The 15259-nt window shown below is 54.6% G+C and overlaps 1 protein-coding gene and 1 non-coding gene across 5 annotated transcripts in view; one reads left to right on the forward strand and one right to left on the reverse strand.

Moving 5' to 3' along the window:
- The window catches only part of TTYH2 (tweety family member 2), a 50891-nt gene that overhangs the window by 952 nt on the left and 34680 nt on the right, over window positions 1-15259 (reverse strand). For 3 of the 4 annotated variants that reach the window (XM_067022187.1, XM_059048558.2, XM_067022186.1), the window contains one exon: window positions 9191-10986. In XM_067022187.1, the coding sequence (XP_066878288.1) occupies window positions 10906-10986 (81 nt within the window). In that variant the 3' untranslated portion in view covers window positions 9191-10905. Of the gene's footprint in view, window positions 1-9190; window positions 10987-15259 lie in introns of those variants that run through there. The other variant, XR_010838354.1, reaches the window with a different exon arrangement.
- Window positions 11906-12033, forward strand: LOC131747162 (small nucleolar RNA SNORA35). The gene has a single exon (XR_009332792.1). It is a non-coding gene; the product is annotated as a small nucleolar RNA SNORA35 (small nucleolar RNA).

Raw genomic sequence — 15259 nt, forward strand, 5'->3', positions numbered from 1 at the left:
GCAGAGCCGGGGTTCAAATGCAACGCTAGGAAACGCTTTCTCACTTATGCTAACTGGAAGTCTCAGAAAGGCTGTGGGCCCTTCCCACGAATTGCTCTCAACTTGCCCCAAAAGACAAGATTAAGAAAATAAAGAGAGGGCGTCCCTGGTGGCTCAGTGGTTAGGAATCCGCCTGCCCACGCAGGGGACATGGGTTCGAGCCCTGGTCCGGGAAGATCCCACATGCTGTGGAGCAACTAAGCCCATGCGCCACAACTACTGAGCCTGTGCTCTAGAGCCCGTGAGCCTCAACTACTGAGCCTGCGTGCTACAACTACTGAAGCCTGAGCGCCTAGAGCCCGTGCTCCACAACAAGAGAAGCCACCGCAATGAGAAGCCCGCGCACTGCAACGAAGAGTAGCCCCCTCTCGCTGCAACTAGAGAAAGCCCGCGTGCAGCAATGAAGACCCAACGCAGCCAAAATAAAAAAGTAATAATAAAATAAAATAAATAAATTTATTTTTTTAAAAAAGGAAATAAAGAGATAAGCTATAGACTTGGAGAAAATATTTGCAAATCATATATCTGAGGAAGGACTGTGTCCAGAATATCTAAAGACCTACCAGTTCCCAGGTGCTGTGAACAGCACTTACAGGCACTCTCATTGCATGTCCACTACAACACCCCAAATAGGTATCACAGTTCTCATTCTAGAGGTAAGGAAAATAATGTTCAGAAAGTACCTGGTCAAAGGTCAGAGTTCTTAAGTCTAAACAGAGCCAAGACCCACACACATCTGGCTCCAAAGCAATGATTCTCAACCCCGGCTACCCACTTAGAAACACCTGGAGGGCTTAGGGCTTTGTAAAAATTGCAGTGCTTTGGTTGAACTGCAGATTAACTAAATCATAATCTCTCAGCAGTGTTTTTACAAACGCCTGACATAATTCCAGCATGCAGCCAAGGGTGAGAACCACCGATGTAAAGTGAGGGCTCTTAGCGCAGCGAGAAGCCCGCGCACCATAACGAGTAGCCCCCGCTCACTGCAAGTAGAGAAAGCCCGCGCACAGCAACAAAGACCCAACGCAGCCAAAAGTAAACAAATACATTAATTTAAAACATAAAACAAAATAAAGTGAGGGCTCTTAATCTCTCAACGAACGTTTCTCGCATCTGGGACGTCCATTCAAAACATAGAGATTCCCAGGCCCCCTCCTGCAAGCACTGATTTACATGTGTGGGATGAGGCCTAGTGACGTGTGTTTTACACAATCACCCCAGATGACTGTCAGGGTCAGATATGTGTCTGACCCCACCTCCAGGGCTTCAAAGGACCAGACAGGTGGGTCCCGGCTGGCCCCTGGGATGCAGGGCCAAGAGCTGTGTGACAGCCTAGAAGCACGTGTCTGGGGGTCCTTGGGCCCTGGAGCAGCTGGGACCAGGGCTCAGGACAACGAGGGTGTGAGATTAACTCCTAGGTCCCTTTGCATTCACCTATGTTGTTCCTTGAAGACAATACCACCCTCCCAAACGCCCAGCCCCAGAACAACTCAGACTGCACCAGACTCACAGAGAGCAGTATTTCCCGCTCTTTCTTGTGGTTTGGAAACTCTTCTGCCCAGGAAGGATAAAAGCAATGGCTTGGAGAACAGAGGGTGGGGAAAGAAGCACAAATTACAGTAGGTTGCCCTCATGGGTTATTTGACATGGACACGATAGAGCCTCGTGAAAAAGGATGCACATCCAATTAGCTTCTTCCTGTTCCCCAGCCCACTGTTGAGGTACCACAGGGCTGCACCTGCGCCCCTCCCTCCCCCCCGCCCCCTCCCCCAAGGACTGCGGGACTCGGGCAATTACAGGCTGCCTGTCTCTCCCTCTGTTAAAAGATAATTGCTACGAGACAGCTAGCTTCTAGGGGACAGTGAGGGGTCTTAAGAGCAGGAGGAAACCCCAGGAAAACAAAAACATCCTCTTTAGCCCAGGTCATAACTTTAACAGCTTTGTTTCCCTTCTTGGTGCTTCCTAAGGCCAAGCTAGGAGCGAGAACAGAGGCATTGTTTTCTATCTGGAGGCAGACAGAGGGGACATTTAAAGGCTGGCTGGGTGATGGGAAGACAGCTCATTCAAGGACCCCGAGCGGGCTCTTTCTCGCAAGCTGGTGGAACATGAAGATGAATGGTGAGGTCAGAGCTGGGGCTCTCGGGAGGTCTCTTCCCGCCCTGGTGAGACCAGTCTCCTAGGCTGGGCCGCCCCAAGCAGCGCCTGAATGGGGCTGTCTGCAGAGGGGGCTTCCAAGGGAGGCAGGAGCAGCGTCGCTGCCCTCTGCGAGTTCGGGGGAGGAGATCGCCCACCCGTGGGAACCTCAGACCCACAGGCACCCAAACACAAGAACGTGCAGAATTGGAGACGTGCTGATCTGAGTGTCAAATATATAACTGCCTCCTGCATCCCGGGGCAGTCAGATCAGAACCTGAACCAAACATAAAAGCAAAACTAGTCTTGCGCAGTGAAAGCGAGCACAGTAATTCCTGGAAAAGAACTTCTTTTGGCTTAAGAGAAAGTGTGATTCCCAAGCAGGGAGACGAGGGAGTGGAGGGTGGCTCAGAAGTTCAGTGAGGGGTTTTCACAGGCAGGCAGGTGGGGGGCGGCACCCTCCCTCACCACGGGACTCCCTGGTGGTACAAAGGAGACAAGGTCTCCCCTTCCTCGTGTCCCTGGGGCAGTCCCCAGTCTTTGTGCTGTGTCTGGCTGGACAAAGGACTGCAGGGGGGAGGGGCTTCCTGCCCTCTTTCTTCTGTTTGTTCACCTTCTGGAATTTGAGGTCCTAAGGGACTCACTCACCTTCAAAAGAGGCTGATCTCCCTGAATCCCTTCCTCTGCTTCACACTGGGTCGACCAGCAGTGAGCTCCAAGAGGTGGAGGATAGGGCTTCCCTGAGGGCACAGTGGTTAATCCGTCCGCCAATGCAGGGACACGGGTTCGAGCCCTGGTCCGGGAAGGTCCCACATACACGCGGCGGAGCAACTAAGCCCGTGCGCCACAACTACTGAGCCTGCGCTTTAGAGCCTGTGAGCCACAACTACTGAGCCCACGTGCCACAACTACTGAAGCCCGCGCTCCTAGAGCCAGTGTTCCACAACAAGAGAAGCCACGACAATGAGAAGCCCGCCCACCACAATGTAGAGTAGCCCCGGCTCGCTGCAACTAGAGAAAGCCCGCGCGCAGCAACGAAGACTGAACACAGCCAAAAATAAAAACAAATACACAAATACATATATTTTTTAAAAAAGAGAGGTGGAGGACGAGGATAGCCAGAGGTGGGAGGAGGTCCCCAGAACCGGAGGGCGATGTGGGACCCAGTCTACATCCTCTGCCCAACACAGTGTTGGCCCCTTGAATGAAGACTGAGGTCTTTTTTTTTTTTTTTTTTGGTACGCGGGCCTCTCACTGTCGTGGCCTCTCCCGTTGCGGAGCACAGGCTCCGGACGCGCAGGCTCAGCGGCCACGGCTCACGGGCCCAGCCGCTCCGCGGCACGTGGGATCCTCCCGGACCAGGGCACGAACCCGTGTCCCCTGCATCGGCAGGCGGACTCTCAACCACTGCGCCACCAGGGAAGCCCCTGAGGTCTTTTATTCATCACTCTCCCTAGTGCCTGGAGCAGAGAGGGGCTCCTTAATCCCTTTGTCACACGCTGAATGTGTGATGTGACCCCAATCCCCCAGGGCTCTCCCCTAGAGCTCTTCTCCCTCCCCTCCTCTTCTGGCTTGAAAAACAAAGCACAGCAAAGGTAACAATTTAAGAGAGGAAAGCACTGGTTCTGAAAGCTGGGAGAAGAGTGCACTTCTGTGGTCCAAGAGACCCTGACAAAGTTTGAACTTGTTGCAGGAAGAAGGAACTAACGGTGTGACCTTGAGCGTGAAACCCTAAAGGGGCATAAGTATGCCCACGCCTGGGTTGAGGAATAAACTGCTGCAGAGGGCCTGTCCCCTAGTAGGGGCTCAATCACTATAATTCCCTGCCCTCCGTTCTTACCAGAAAGCTCTCCTCTTCACGGGCTTAGCCTCCCGGCACCCCAGCCCCAGGCTGTATTTTCTACCCATTCAGCTGTAAACCCTTCAGAGGTCTCCCGTCCCCTCCAGGAGACAGATCACATCGGGACCCGACTGGCAGCTAGGGGTGCAGGAGGCAGGTTGTTTACAGCGTGCTGCGTCCCGTGACTCGGGAAGCATCGAGGGCAGCGAGGACTGATGGGGCGGGGGACCCTAGGAGCGCTAGTCCAGGAATCCACCATCCGGCAGAGCTAGCCCCGAAGGACGCCCCACGAGGAGTTTCTTGCACTAGCGGTGGTTCTCACACTTGGGGGCTCCCCCCCTTCACTCTCCACTCTCCTGTTCAGCCGCGGACGTCCTCCCCGCACCCGCCCTTACCCTCGGTCCGGTCTTGTTGCCTCTGGGCCGCTGGGGAAGCACCCGAGCGGCGGTGCCGGCTTCCCGGCTTCTCAAACGGCTCGGAGCCTTGGCGGTTACCCGTTGCCTAGCAACCCTGGCCGGGCCCCGGACGCGGGGCCGCGCTGCGCAGCGCCGCGCGGGAGGCCGGAGCACGTGACCCCCCATCCCGCTATGTTGGAAGCGCCTCCGGTCTCTCCCAAATTAGTCAAGCACCGGTAATGATAAACGTGTGTAGAGTCTTTGCCAAGGCGCTTATCCGAGTCTACAAATATGCATTTGGCAAGATCCTGAGAAAATGCAAATTGTTCTCAGCGCGCCTCCGGGTCCTGCGCCCTGGTTGGGGCTCTGCTATTTATTTGCTTGTGATCCGGCGGGTCGTTTTACCACCCCTTCCTTCAGCTTCCTCGTCTGCTAAATGGGAATTATAACTCCCAGCCTCCTTTCTGCTACTATATTCCCTGCACATCGTATAATAAGCTTAAGTCTGACTACAGCACCAGAATGGAAACTCCTGGAAAGTAGGGACTGGGTGTTTCCACAGTTTAGCTCTTGGTTGCCACGTTGTAAATATGTACTGCTTATTGAATGGATGAATGAATGAATAAAATGAATTTCTCATGGGTTAAGGCAATGAGGGGAAATAATGTAAACTAAAAGAAGGGGATTTGGGGCTAGAAAATATGGGTTTGAGTCCCAGTTTGGCCATTTACGAATCGCATGACCTTGGGCTAGTTGCTTTCCTTTTCTGACTCAGCCATCCTCGTTGGCGAAGGGAGGGAACAGTGGCGGTAATTAGGGTAATTGGGAGGGCCAGCTGAGCTGACGCGGCAGGGTGCCCAGGCTGGAGCTGGCCGTAGAGGCAGCATCTGGAGGGAGGCCAGCTCTGTACCTCCGACGGCAGGGAATCTAATCGGAGTTCAGGGATGGGCGCTGGAGAGTTGGAGTGGGGCGGACCACGTGTCATCCAAGAAGTGGCATTTGAGGTTGGAACTAAGCCTTGAAAAACGGTTATGAGCTGCAGGGGGGAAGGAGTGGGGAGAGGATTCCAGATTGGGGGGGAGGGCGGGGCTAGTGTAAGCAAAGGAGGGGCGGTTGTCATGGAAGAAAGGCATTTGGGGGGCTGGAGTCCCTGCAGGGGGACAATGAGAGATGAATTTGCAAAGGTCAGCTGGGGCCAGTTTGTGGGAGATCCCAGAGGCAGTCTAAGGCGCCTGACCAGCTTCCCGGGGGTTTTGTGAAAGTACAGGAAGAAAGCAAACATTCCCTCCCTCAGGGGAGGGAGGGAATTTATGGAGGGAGCTCCTCCATAAATGTGCTTTCACCACTACCGGGCAGGTGCAACAAAATTGCCATTGAGATGGCACTTGGCCCAACCGCACTAACCAAAGGCGAGCCCGTAAGTGACTGCTGCCATCAACCGCCCCCCACCCTCGACTCCCGCCATCAGTTTCTCTGAGTCAAGGAGTCCCTCAGGGTGGATGCCGAGGGGGGTGATGGGGGCTGAGTGCAGGGCCGTCTGAAAGCCCCACTGAACCGGCTTTGTGTGGTCAGATGTGAATCAGACCTGCACAAAACGTCAGGAAGATCGGCTCCACCCTGGAGCCCTGGCTGGTTGGGACTGCGATAGCAGGTGCCCTCCTCACCCCACCCCCAGCTTTGGGAAGCTGAGGCTCCCCCCACACACGTTATGCCCCGGGCAGGGAAGTGAGGCAGAGGTGGAAAAGGGGGAAATGGGAAAAGTTGAAAGGAAATCTGCCACCTCCTTTCTCCTATTATTGCAACGATTTATTACAGGCTCCTGAGCCCCCACCCCCACGCCCCACGTAGAAAGCCTGCAGGCTGCTAACCACCAACATGCAGCTGTGTTCACTGGGAAGACAGGTGGCACCCATGTGTAAGCCCGTCTCAGCCACCCTGGGAAGCCAGCAATAGAGCATATAATTAGAAGTAGGCACAAGGATCCAGTTTTAAAAATGCAGGGTCTCTCAGATCTCTGCTCAATCACAGTAGAATTGGCAACTGAAATTCTTTGCTGAGAGCGGCCCCTGGCCCTGGACACCCCCAAGGCCAGTCCGCAATCCACTGCACTGCTGTCCCCCCAGCCTCTTTTTCCAATTTTTTATTGTGGTCAAGTACACATAAAATCTACCACCTTAACCATTTTTAAGTGCACAGTTCAGTGGTATAACGTACATTCATATTGTTAGGCAACTGTCGCCAGCATCCATCTCCAGAGCTGTTTTCATCCTGCAGATCTGAGACTCTACTCCCGTTAAACAATAAGACCCCACGGCCCTCCTCCAGCTCCTGGCAAGCACAATCCTCCTTTCTGTCTCTATGATTTCGACTACTCTAAGTACGTAGTAGAAGTGGAATCACACAGTATTTGTTTCTTTTTTGTAATTGGCTTGTCTCACTTGGGCATAATGTCTTCAAGGTTCATTCACGTTGTAGCAAGTGTCAGGATTTCCTTCCTTTTTGAGACTGAGTGATATTCCGTTGTATGGATAGAGCGCATTTTGTTTACCCATTCATCTATTGCTGGACCCTAGGGTTGCTTCTGCTTTTTACTATTGTGACTAATGGTGCTATGAACATGGCGGTACAAATATTGAGACCATGCTTTCAATTCTTTTGGGAAATGGAACTGCTGGATCATATGGCAATTCTATTTACTTAATAGAATTTATACATTTTAAATTTTTAAAAAATTATTATTTATTTATATTTTTGGCTGCGTTGGGTCTTCGTTGCTGCGCGTGAGCTTTCTCTAGTTGCAGAGAGCAGGGGCTACTCTCTGTTGCGGTGCGCGGGCTTCTCATCGCGGGGGCTTCTCTTGTTGCGGAGCACGGGCCCTAGGTGCGTGGGCTTCAGTAGTTGTGGCACGAGGGCTCAGTAGTTGCGGCTCGTGGGCTCTAGAGCGCAGGCTCAGTAGTCGTGGCGCACGGGCTTAGCTGCTCTCCGGCACGTGGGATCTTCCCGGACCAGGGCTCGAACCCGCGTCCCCTGCCTTGGCAGACGGCTTCTTAACCACTGCGCCACCAGGGAAGCCGCAAGTTTTAATTTTTTTGAAGAACCTCCATACTGTTATCCACAGCAGCTGTACCACTCCACATTCCTGCCAACAGTGCCCAAGGGCACTGTTCCATAGGGGTAGGTGTGAATGAGAGCCTCAGACACACTCCTGTTCCCGGCAAAGGCTTGAAACGCGGTCGATTCTGGGGGCACAGCTGCTGCATGGGAGTCAACAGTAGCTGAGGAACATGGACGGGGAGCTGGGGTCGGCCTGCCCAGCCCTCCCAGGCCGGTCCGGCTGTTCAGCGGACAAATGAGATGCTGCAAAGAAAGCTGGAAAGGCGCCGTGCATCCCAGGCTCCTAGGCCCAGAGAAGCAGCCCGTGGAGGTGAAGAGGTTAGGAAGAGAATGCCGCAAGGACCGGTTGCAAAGCTGGGAGAGGTGGCCCGCCACACGACACCCGCCCCAAGCCCATGTAATGGCACAGAGGTGCCCAGCCGGAACTCTGGCTTACACACTCCTGGCTCTGACACTCTGTTATCGACCAGGGTTCTTGGCCTTATCCAGCCAATAGAAATTGATTAGAGGTCAGACAAGAAATTCAGGCCAGGGTTTACTGGGGCCCCTGCTGCAGCAGGAGAGAGCGAAGACAGGTAACAGGGTCCCTGCTCACTCCCCGAAGAGGAGGGAGCCGAGCTGGTTCCTTATATGGGGTGAGGGTGGGGTGTGTCCGGGGGTCCGGCTGGAAGGGTGGCTTAGGTGGTCATCCCACCCCACTGGTGGTGCTGTGTGCACGGGGCACGCACAGTGCGCTGCTTTTGCTCCGGCACCATTTTTGCTCCAGCTCTTCAGAAGCGGCGGTTGGGTTTTGGGGGGTCTTTTGGTCCAGAATTTGCCCCAACTGCACATGCATGCAGTTATTTTTAGTCCTTATAGTTTCTTTGTATTTTGTTACTTGAGGAGACGTGTCCAGGTGTAAGCACTGCAGCAAAGGGCCCCAGGTCCAGCCAGTCTCAAGCACTGCAGCAAAGGGTCCTAGGTCCCAGCCTGTCTCAAGCACTGCAGCAAAGGGCCCCAGGTCCAGCCTGTCTCAAGCAGTGCAGCAAAGGGTCCCAGGTCCCAGCCTGTCTCAGGCAGTGCAGCAAAGGGCCCCAGGTCCCAGCCTGTCTCAGGCAGTGCAGCAAAGGGCCCCAGGTCCCAGGCTGTCTCAGGCAGTGCAGCAAAGGGCCCCAGGCCCCAGGCTGTCTCAAGCAGTGCAGCAAAGGGCCCCAGGTCCCAGGCTGTCTCAGGCAGTGCAGCAAAGGGCCCCAGGTCCAGCCTGTTTCAAGCAGTGCAGCCAAGGGTCCCAGGGCCCAGCCTGTCTCAGCTCCAACTAAGTCCTTACACTCTCTCTCTGCGCCTCTGTTCTTTTATTTACAAAATGACCTCATAAGGTTATTATGAGGTTTAACAATTCATGTGAAAACCTGGGGCACTGGAGAGACTCAATAAATGCCACTCATCTCGGCAACCTTAGAAGCAGTGACCTTTAAAGGGAACTTTGGAGACTCGAGCAGAAAGGCCTGTCCTTGGTCCTGAACAGCAGCAAGGCCATCGCCGGAGAGGCCCTGGGACACTCCTTCATTAGCCCTGTCTTTCAATCCTTCATACTGAAACCTGCTCTGGAGCGCTCCCTGCGCATAACCCAGCCAGAAGGTGCTGTTAGGTAGCCTCGTCATTCCCAAAGTTGAGGAAGTTGGAGACGGTGTGCATTTTAGTACCAGTGGTTTATTTCTCCCCCAGGTGAGGGCACACACGTATCAAGAAGAGGTGTGTCCACACGGCCCCTTCAGGAACCACCCAAGGGATTCTAGGTTAGCTTACATGCATTAAAAACAACTCTAGTCGCCAGCAAGTGTTAAGAAGCACCACCCTGACGTCGTCAAGTCCTGTCTGCACGTGGCAGGGCCTCACGAAGGTGGGTGCACGGTGCACGTATGTACAGGTGAACGGGGGAGACAGAGTCCCGGAGGCCCCGTGGCCCCGCTGTCCTGGAGGCTTGGCTGGGGGCTGAGAATCACTCTGCTGTCTGTTCTGACCAGAAGGCGGCGCTTCCAAAACGGAAATGGAGCCCCTGTCCGCGGCCACACTACCCTGAGCCCCTGCTTCGGTGTGCAGGGCCGCGGAGGCTCCCGGACCATGCACTCTTCGCCCGCGGGAGGCTGGAGGCACCAGAGACCCTAACCCTGGGTCCTCAGCGGGAAGGATCGTGGGTCATTATTTTCTCCTGGCCCACAGGCTCCTTCTCACCCAGCAGGTGTAGGTCGGGGGCTGGGGGACAACGGGATGGGGACGGGATGCTGGGAGAGGTCGGGGAGACACCTGTCTTCACATCAAGACACAGTCAGCCCATTCTGCTAAAACCTTTTATGACAAACCTTCCTGAAGACAAAAACGGGGGAGGGGCGGGGAGAGCTGACCTGGGCATTCAGCCAGTCTCCCGGACCAGACTGTTCAAGTTCAGACTTGCCTCTTAGAGACTTTGTTCTCTCAAAATGCCTCCCTCGGGGCGGGGGGAACCCACAACCCCATCAATCAGCATCTTGGGACAGGACGTCTCACCGATCTTTATTTTGGTAGACAAATCAGGTGGGAGGGGTGAACCCCACATCTGTAGTAAAAACCGGCTGTGCTGTGAGTTTCAATTCTTTGGATAATCAAAAATCTTTAAAACACTGGCCAAAAAAGCGTTAGAATTGCTTTCCAAGTGTCTGTGAATACCTGAGACTGTCCCTATCCGCGGCGAGCAAACTCACAGCGGCGACTCTGGGATGGAGGTGAGGCGACGGAGGGTTGCAGCAAGACGGGCCCACCCCTGCCACCTGGAAGCCCACCGAGCGCGGGGCTCTGGTCCCCCAGCCTCCTACGCAGAGCCTGCCAGCGCCTTCCCTTGGTGGCACAGGAAGAGTCCACCTGGCCCCGGGAGACGGATTTGGACAGTGTCTGGTCTCATCAGGGACGTCATCTCCTGATCAGCCCTTCCACCCTTCCCTGTGGGGAGATGGCACCCATCCGAGCAGCCAGGACGAGGCAGAGTCCAGGCAAGGGGACCCTCAAGCCTGACCTGGTACCTCTCACTGTGATTCACCACCTGGTGAGGGTGGGATGCAGGGGCAAACCGAACCTGGCTCCCAGCTTAGGGACGGCCAAGCACCTGGAGGGCATTTCCGGTGTGGAGAGGAGGACAAAGGAGGGAGAGGCTGGTCCAAGTCATGGGTCTTCTGTCTGCCTGGGAACCTCAGCCCAGCCCAGGCCGATTCTCCCTGAATCTCAGCCACTCCCTTGCGCCAGCAGCAGCCTTCCAACCCTGCAGGTCCACGCGCAGTCTCTAGATGCCTTTGGTTTCTATGAAAGAAACACGCTTGCACTTGCCTTAGTTAAAAACCAAAATGGATCAAGGAGGCAGGAACTCCCGAAAGCGTGTTAGGCTGGAAACTCATTGCCATGGTGCCTCAGGTGTTCATCTGCCACGGACAGGTAGGTGGCCCTCATGCTGGGAGAGTACTGTGGGAGAGAGGGGAGGGGACAGTCAGAACAGGGTCACACGTCACCCGTTAGACCAGACACCGTACTAGCGAAAATGCTGGAGCTTCTGAGGAAGCGCGAGCTGGGCCAGCCACAGTGGCCGGGCACCAAGTTTCCGTGTCAAGGCCCCGTGGGGATTATCAGAGGATCGTCGAGTGGCCTGGGCAGGCTTCGTGTCTGCTGATGCTTCCAACCGTGGGGCCATCAGGACGTCTGGGTCCCAGCCTCAAACTCAAGATGCACACACCGACCAGCCACCCTAATCACCAGTGTGCTTAGGAGCCCGCCTGGTGAGCAGGCCGCGGGCACAGGCCCACCGACTCAGAGAGCCAGGTTCAAAGCCCAGCTGTGCACCTTACTCACCCCATGACCTCGGCGGAGGCTCTCCAGTCACTCCAAGCCTCCGTTTCCCCACCTGCACAACGGACCTAAGAGCGCTCAGCTCTTCCACTGAAAGGACGGAATGATATAAAGCAGGCAAGACCCCTAACACAGGGGTTCTCGAACTTGGCTGTGCATCAGAGATGCTGCGGGGGCGGGGGTGTGTCTAAAAGCATCCCGAAACCTAGGCCACACCCACCAGTATCTTTTTTTTATGTGATAAAACACACATAACATAAAATTAAGCCTTTTATTTTTTATTTTTTTTTTTTTTTTGTTGTTTTGTTTTTGTTTTTTGCGGTATGCGGGCCTCTCACTGTTGTGGCCTCTCCCGTTGCGGAGCACAGGCTCCGGACGCGCAGGCCTAGCGGCCATGGCTCACGGGCTTAGTTGCTCCGCGGCACGTGGGATCTTCCCGGACCAGGGCACGAACCCGTGTCTCCTGCATCGGCAGGCGGATTCTCAACCACTGCGCCACCAGGGAAGCCCAAAATTAAGCCTTTTAAAGTGCCACCACCAGCACTGGCAAGTGACCCATGAGGCTCCTCCTTGACCAACTGGCATTGAGTAGTGCAAAAGCAAATCCTTCCGTAAAGCTGCGAGAGTCACGCTGTGGGCTACACCTGCATGCAGGTGGGTACGTATCTCCTGGGTCCCGGGACCCTGCCTGAGACAAGTGAGGAGGTGGAGGGCAGATCAAGCAGCTCAGTATCTGCTACTGCTAGCTAAAAGTGACCATGTCTGAATCAGCTTAATAGCAGGTGCTCAATAAATGTTATCACTATTATTAAGCTTACTATCATCATTATTACTAGCTGTGTAGCTCTTAGCAATTCACACTAACCCTCTTAGACTCACGTCCTAGTTCGTAAAACAAGCTTGACACTAGTGCAATGATCTAAGATCGTCACGGTGGTTATAGTACAAGATAAATTCATTTAAATTCGCTGGCAAATTGCTCATTAAGTGTTAGGACAGGAGAGATAAGTTGTTTTCTCCTTTTGATGTGAGAAAAATAAGACTACAATTATCTAACAGAAAAAAAAAAAATAAGGTGCCACCAATATTTTTGTGTAAGTTCTTCCAAGTGCAGCCAAGTTGGAGAAACACAAAGTTTAAGCGTTCATTCACAGAAGATGTTAGCCAGCCTCTGCCCGGAAGTAGAGACGCGGCTTCTTAGGTTGGCACATCTCACGCCACACGTAGGGCCCGAGATTCTGCGTTTCTAACAAGCTCCAGGTGCTGCTGGGCGGCTAACTCCAAGTAGCAATGGGCCACAGGACCCTGCCTGTCTCCTAGCGCCAGGGATGTTTCCGGAGCCCAGGTCTAGGCCGTTTACACCAGAGATGGACGAAGGTTTCCAGCTGGGGAGGCAGGGAGTAGGGGGCCTAAGACTCCTTAACCCAGTGGGTCTCAACCGGGGGCAATTTTGCCCCTGCCCAGGGACTTCTGGTAACGTCTGGAGGCATTTTCAGTTGCCGTGGCTGGGGGCTACGGAGTGGGGGTGCTACTGGCATCGCGTGGGTGGAGGCCAGGGATGCAGCTCAATCTCCGACAGTGCGCAGGACGGCCCCGTGACCCACAGCGACCCGGCTCAGTGCTGGTGCGCCGAGTGAGGAGGGCTGGCCCTGAGCAGGCTTCAGGCTTTCCCCGGGAACAGGTTAGAAAAGCAAATCCCCGAGCCCCACCCGATTTTCTGAATCGGAAGCGGCCTGGGCCCGGCGGCCTGTGTTGCAATGAGTCTTCCAGGTGATGGATGTTCAAGAGTGAGACCCTCCTCCCTGAAGCAGTATTTTCCAAACTTGCTTGATGACGAGGTTCAGCCGGCCTACGTCTTCGGTGAAGTCCCTGGACCGCTATTTTTAAACAAGTGCCTACAGGTCATTTTTGTCCATCGGGCCCAGGATACGGTGCCCGGAAAGACGGGAGGTGATTCCGAGAAAGCAGATCTAAGGGAAAACACATTTCTAGCCGAGGGAAGAGGCTGTAGGTTCCGATGGCCTGGCTTGATATCGCCCACCTTAGTGAAATCCTCAGTGTCCCAGAGATGGAGCTGGCACGGGGAGGGATCTTCCGTACAGCAAATGCACTGGGCACTGATGAATGATATTCATTGCAGGGGCGGGGGGAGAGTGGGGAGCGGCCAGCCGTGTCCTCTTTATTGGGGCTCACGTCCGTATCCTCCGTGCTCTGGCTTCCTTGGCCAGCAGGCTCAGCTGTCTCTTCTTGCCTCTTGCATGTTAGGAGGGGAAGGGGGGGCTCATCTCTGGGCCAGGTCGAGCTGGGTAGGGCAGGGCATTCAACTCTGCCAAAGCAACTGGAGTTTCTGGGCTGGTCTCAATTATAGCGGGGGAAGGTTTAGTCTGTCCTTGTCCTTGCAAATAAGGTCAGTTCTTGATTATCTCTGCTAACGTCAGGGAGAGTGGCCTGCATCTTTCAGCACAGAAGGTAATCCAAAATTCATTTTTATTTGGCATCCCAGTGCCTCGAGTAATTTATTTTTCACAGCAGCGGATCTCCCCTAATTATGTTGCACTGAGATTAATATTAAAATCAGTCTGCATTCCTGGGGCCACAGCAGCTGGCGGGAGGAAAAAAGGAACCCAAGAGGCTTCTGGTTTAGAGAGAAGCCGGCTTGGGATTTCAAAGGTGCCAACTCTGGGAGCAGGCTTGGACCAGCCGCTCTCCCTGCCTCAGGGCCCCAGGGAGCAACAGCAACGCCCCGGGTCTGGTGCTGTTTGTAAAAGGACAGCAGGGAGGCGCTCTGGGCAAAAAGCAGCAAGCGGGGGGTGGGGGTGGGGGTGGGGAGAGCCAGAAGGTCAGTCTGGGTACGACACCGCACATTTGGGGCCGATCATCCTGCGTGGTGGGCGGTGCCCTGTGCTCAGCAGCACCCCTGGCCTCCACCCACTAGGTGCCAGTACCAGCGACCCCCCCAGGCGTGACAACCAAAGATGCCTCAAGACATGGGGGAGGAAACGCCCTCCTGGGTGAGACCCAGTGCTCCTACGTAAGGCTCAAATGTCACCTCCTTAGAGCCCGAAGGAGCAGTTCCTCCCTCTAGGACCTAAGGCACCGTATGGCACTTATTACAATAGCTTTCCGAGTCTCTCCCCGCACCCCCCCCCGGCCCCTGCAGACTATCCATGTCCTGAAGATGTCGGCTGGGTCCCCATCTCTCTTTCCGGGGTCCGGCACTGTGGTTTTCCCCAGGAGCACTCGCTGGATTCCCTGAGTGACGTGAACATCGTGGTTCTCAGGGCCAAGGTCTATTTCACTAGTCCCCCCGGCCTTGGGGCTCCAGGGCTCCTAGCTCACCAACTGGACGGCTCCTTCCAAACTACCTGGACGGGGCAGGTGAAACACCTCGCCCAGCCCAGTGAAGGCAGGGGCTCCTTCCCCGCCAGACCCCTGGCTCAAGAATGCAGACTTCAGCCTGGTCTTAGAGCCCCCTCTTTCTTACAAAGGCCACGCCTCCGTGGAGGAGGTGGGGTGGGAGGAAGCTTGAGTGACAGCAGGAGGGGGTAAAATAAATGGGCGGCTCGGCCTTATAGCACTTACTGCGTCACACAAGCATGCTTTCGTAAGGATCAATTTCTCCAATGCTCCAACCACCTATGTGGTGTACTATTACATCCCCATTCTACAGAGGGGGAAACTGAGGCACAGAAAGGTAAAGTACTCGCCCAAGGCCACAGAGGTCATAAGCAATGAGCTGGCATCGGAACCCAGGCATTTGGTACTGGAGTCTGCTTTTTTTTTTTTCTCTTTTGGCCGTGCCACGATGCTTGCAGGATCTTAGTTCCCCGACCAGGGATGCAACCTGGGCCACGGCATTGAAAAGAGTGGAGTCTGTGTTTTTGAACCTCAG

This window comes from Kogia breviceps, chromosome 19 (assembly GCF_026419965.1).
Source record: "Kogia breviceps isolate mKogBre1 chromosome 19, mKogBre1 haplotype 1, whole genome shotgun sequence".
NCBI lineage: Eukaryota > Metazoa > Chordata > Mammalia > Artiodactyla > Physeteridae > Kogia > Kogia breviceps.